This window comes from Pteropus alecto, unplaced genomic scaffold (genome assembly GCF_000325575.1).
Source record: "Pteropus alecto unplaced genomic scaffold, ASM32557v1 scaffold105, whole genome shotgun sequence".
Taxonomy (NCBI): domain Eukaryota; kingdom Metazoa; phylum Chordata; class Mammalia; order Chiroptera; family Pteropodidae; genus Pteropus; species Pteropus alecto.
This window is the reverse complement of record NW_006436294.1, coordinates 614340-616943: the sequence shown is the minus strand read 5'-3', so window position 1 is coordinate 616943 and position 2604 is coordinate 614340. Positions and strand designations below refer to the sequence as shown.

Here is a 2604-nt window from a genome sequence, read left to right as displayed (position 1 = left end):
CGGTTCTATGTTACGTTTTTGATCTATGGAGGCGGGATTCAGGGCCTGTTCCCGCATCTCACATCGACTATATGTGCGCTTCCTGAAATCACCGAGTACACGTCCGAACCAGGAATACAAAGCAGGGCTCTAACCCGAGAACAAGGGTAAAGTCAGGACACTGCTGGGGTCAGGACCAGCCCGCAGGGTGATGCGTCACACTGCTGGCCTGCTTCAGGGGTCAGAAAACTATTTGCCCGACTGGATCGGGCATGTGTGTCGAGGGTCTGCTGTCACCAGCTCTGTGACTTTGGGCAGGCCGTTGAAACCCCCGAGTGCCAGTTCCCTCGCTCACCTACCTACCTCACAGTGATAACGCGAGAAGCGAATGGGACACTGGCTGTAAAAGGCCTCTGCGGAGTTTGAAGAGTCAGCCAGCCTCGCGCTTCCGACGCGTTCTGCGAGGTCTGTTTCTCAGACTTCGGTCAGTTATATCTTACACACGCACACGTGGGTGGGGAGCATCTCGCTATTCCCGCTGCCTAGAACGACCTCACCCAGATATCTGCACCGCCTGTGCCCTCACTTTTCTTTAGGTCTTTGCTGAGAAAGGCCTTCCTAACGGCTCCGCTGCAGAACGCACCCCATCCCATCGTTCTCCATCCCTTTAACCTGATTTGTTTTTCTGCAGAGCCTTTATCGTTCATTGATATTACACTTTTATTGGTTCCTAGCGCTCCCCAGTGCCCGGAACAGCACTGGCACACAGCAGGTGCCCGGTCAGTGTTTGTGGAGAGGGTGAGAAATTCTATTCGAGAGAGACGTGCGTGGCCCCTAACACGTTCGTTGAAATGCTTTCGTTCCTAGAAGGGGAGTCTGTGCTTCATAAGGGAGGAGGCATGAGGACTGTCTGAGAGAGCATTTGCCAAATCAACTATGGGGATGGGAGGAAATAATAGTCCAAGCCAAGAGAAAGGCAGAGATGACCACTCAGCGGGGAGCGGCACTGCAAGGGTGAGGGACAGAGCGATGACAAGTGAGGCTGCTAGTTAGGATGGAGCCAGACCCGGGGAGCCCTGGACTGTGGCCAAGGAGCACGGGCTTCGTGCCGTGGGCAAGAGGAGCCGTGGCAGGTGTCGAGGTGGCTTGTGACTTGATCAGATGTGCATCAGAGGCCCCGCCGCTCCAGCAGCAGTGTAGACGACGGGCTGCAGGAGGACACGGGGGACAGGGAGGCCCATTGGGGGGCTGCCATTGTGGCCCGAGGCAATGATGCTCAGGACTGGGACTAAACCAGAAGAGGACAGGTGGGCCCAGGCTCTCGGCGTCCTGGAACCACGGAGGCGGGAGGAGGCCTCAGCCTCCTGACTCCTGGTCCAGCGCTCTGTCCAACGCTGTGTCCGTCCGGGGGGCTGAGATGAGTCCGCATCCGTGTGGGAGTAACGACTGTTCTCTCTCGAGCACTCGGCTCACTGGTCATCAGGTACCATGATGAAAGGAAGGTGAAATGAGATAAAATAAGCGATTTCCTCTTCCTTTCACTATTTCCACTTTACAGGTGGGGAAAACGAGGTCCCAGGTCACGTATCTGATAAGCGATGGAGGCGGGGGGGACCCTGTGGCTTACCCACAGAGACCACACCTCTGACGGTCACTGCGCAGGCAGGAGACGCCCCTCGCCACTCACCTGTTGCTCCTTTGGTTCACCCACAGGCATCAGCCACGGCTCCGTGGTGGCTGGCGTCATCGGCGCTAAGAAACCGCAGTACGACATTTGGGGCAAAACCGTGAACCTGGCCAGTCGGATGGACAGCACAGGGGTCAGCGGCAGGATCCAAGTCCCAGAGGAGACCTACGTCATCCTGAAGGACCAGGGCTTTGCCTTTGACTACCGAGGGGAGATCTACGTGAAGGGCATCAGCGAGCAGGAAGGCAAGATCAAAACATACTTTCTCCTGGGCAGAGTCCAGCCCAACCCGTTCATCTTGCCCCCGAGAAGGGTGCCCGGGCAGTACTCCTTGGCCGCCGTCGTCCTGGGCCTCGTCCAGTCCCTCAACAGGCAAAGGCAGAAGCAGCTGCTCAGCGAGAACAACGCCACGGGGATCATCAAGAGCCACTACAACCGGCGGACTTTGCTCACCCCCAGCGGGCCGGAGCCCGGCGCCCAGGCCGAGGGCACCGACAAGTCCGATTTGCCATAAGAGCGTTTTCTTTGTGTTTCCTTTTTTGTATTTCTTTTATATATAAAATAAATATACTAATAAAAAGGTTTAATTTTTTTTAGAACAAGGATGGTTTCATTAGTCTTTGGATGCACTAGATCGAAGACATGATTTGAGTTTCTCTTTGGTCGCAAACACATATTGATCACCTCTTACGTGCAAGGTTCATTGGGGAGCGAAAATCTGACCTACTCCTTAACCTTGAGTGTGAAAGTAGGACATGTAAACAGAGACTCGATGCAATGGGAGGATCAAAGCAACTGTCATTTATCGAGTGCTCATCATGCGCCGGGCTCAACGCCAAACGCTTTCCGTAGTGACCTCATGTAACCCCCGCAGTACCTTGTACGTTCACCCAGCCAGGTCGTGCCGAGCGGCACCTGCAATGCGCCTGAGTCGTCCG

At 55.3% G+C, this 2604-nt stretch overlaps 1 protein-coding gene across 2 annotated transcripts in view; it reads left to right on the top strand.

The window, feature by feature from the left end:
• Positions 1–2268, top strand: part of ADCY8 (adenylate cyclase 8) — a 159260-nt gene extending 156992 nt beyond the window's left edge. Inside the window, exon 18 of one of the 2 annotated variants that reach the window (XM_006912922.1) lies at positions 1693–2268. In XM_006912922.1, the coding sequence (XP_006912984.1) occupies positions 1693–2180 (488 nt within the window). In that variant the 3' untranslated portion in view covers positions 2181–2268. The remainder of the gene's footprint in view (positions 1–1692) is intronic. The other variant, XM_006912923.1, reaches the window with a different exon arrangement.
• The last annotated feature ends 336 nt before the right edge of the window (positions 2269–2604 follow it).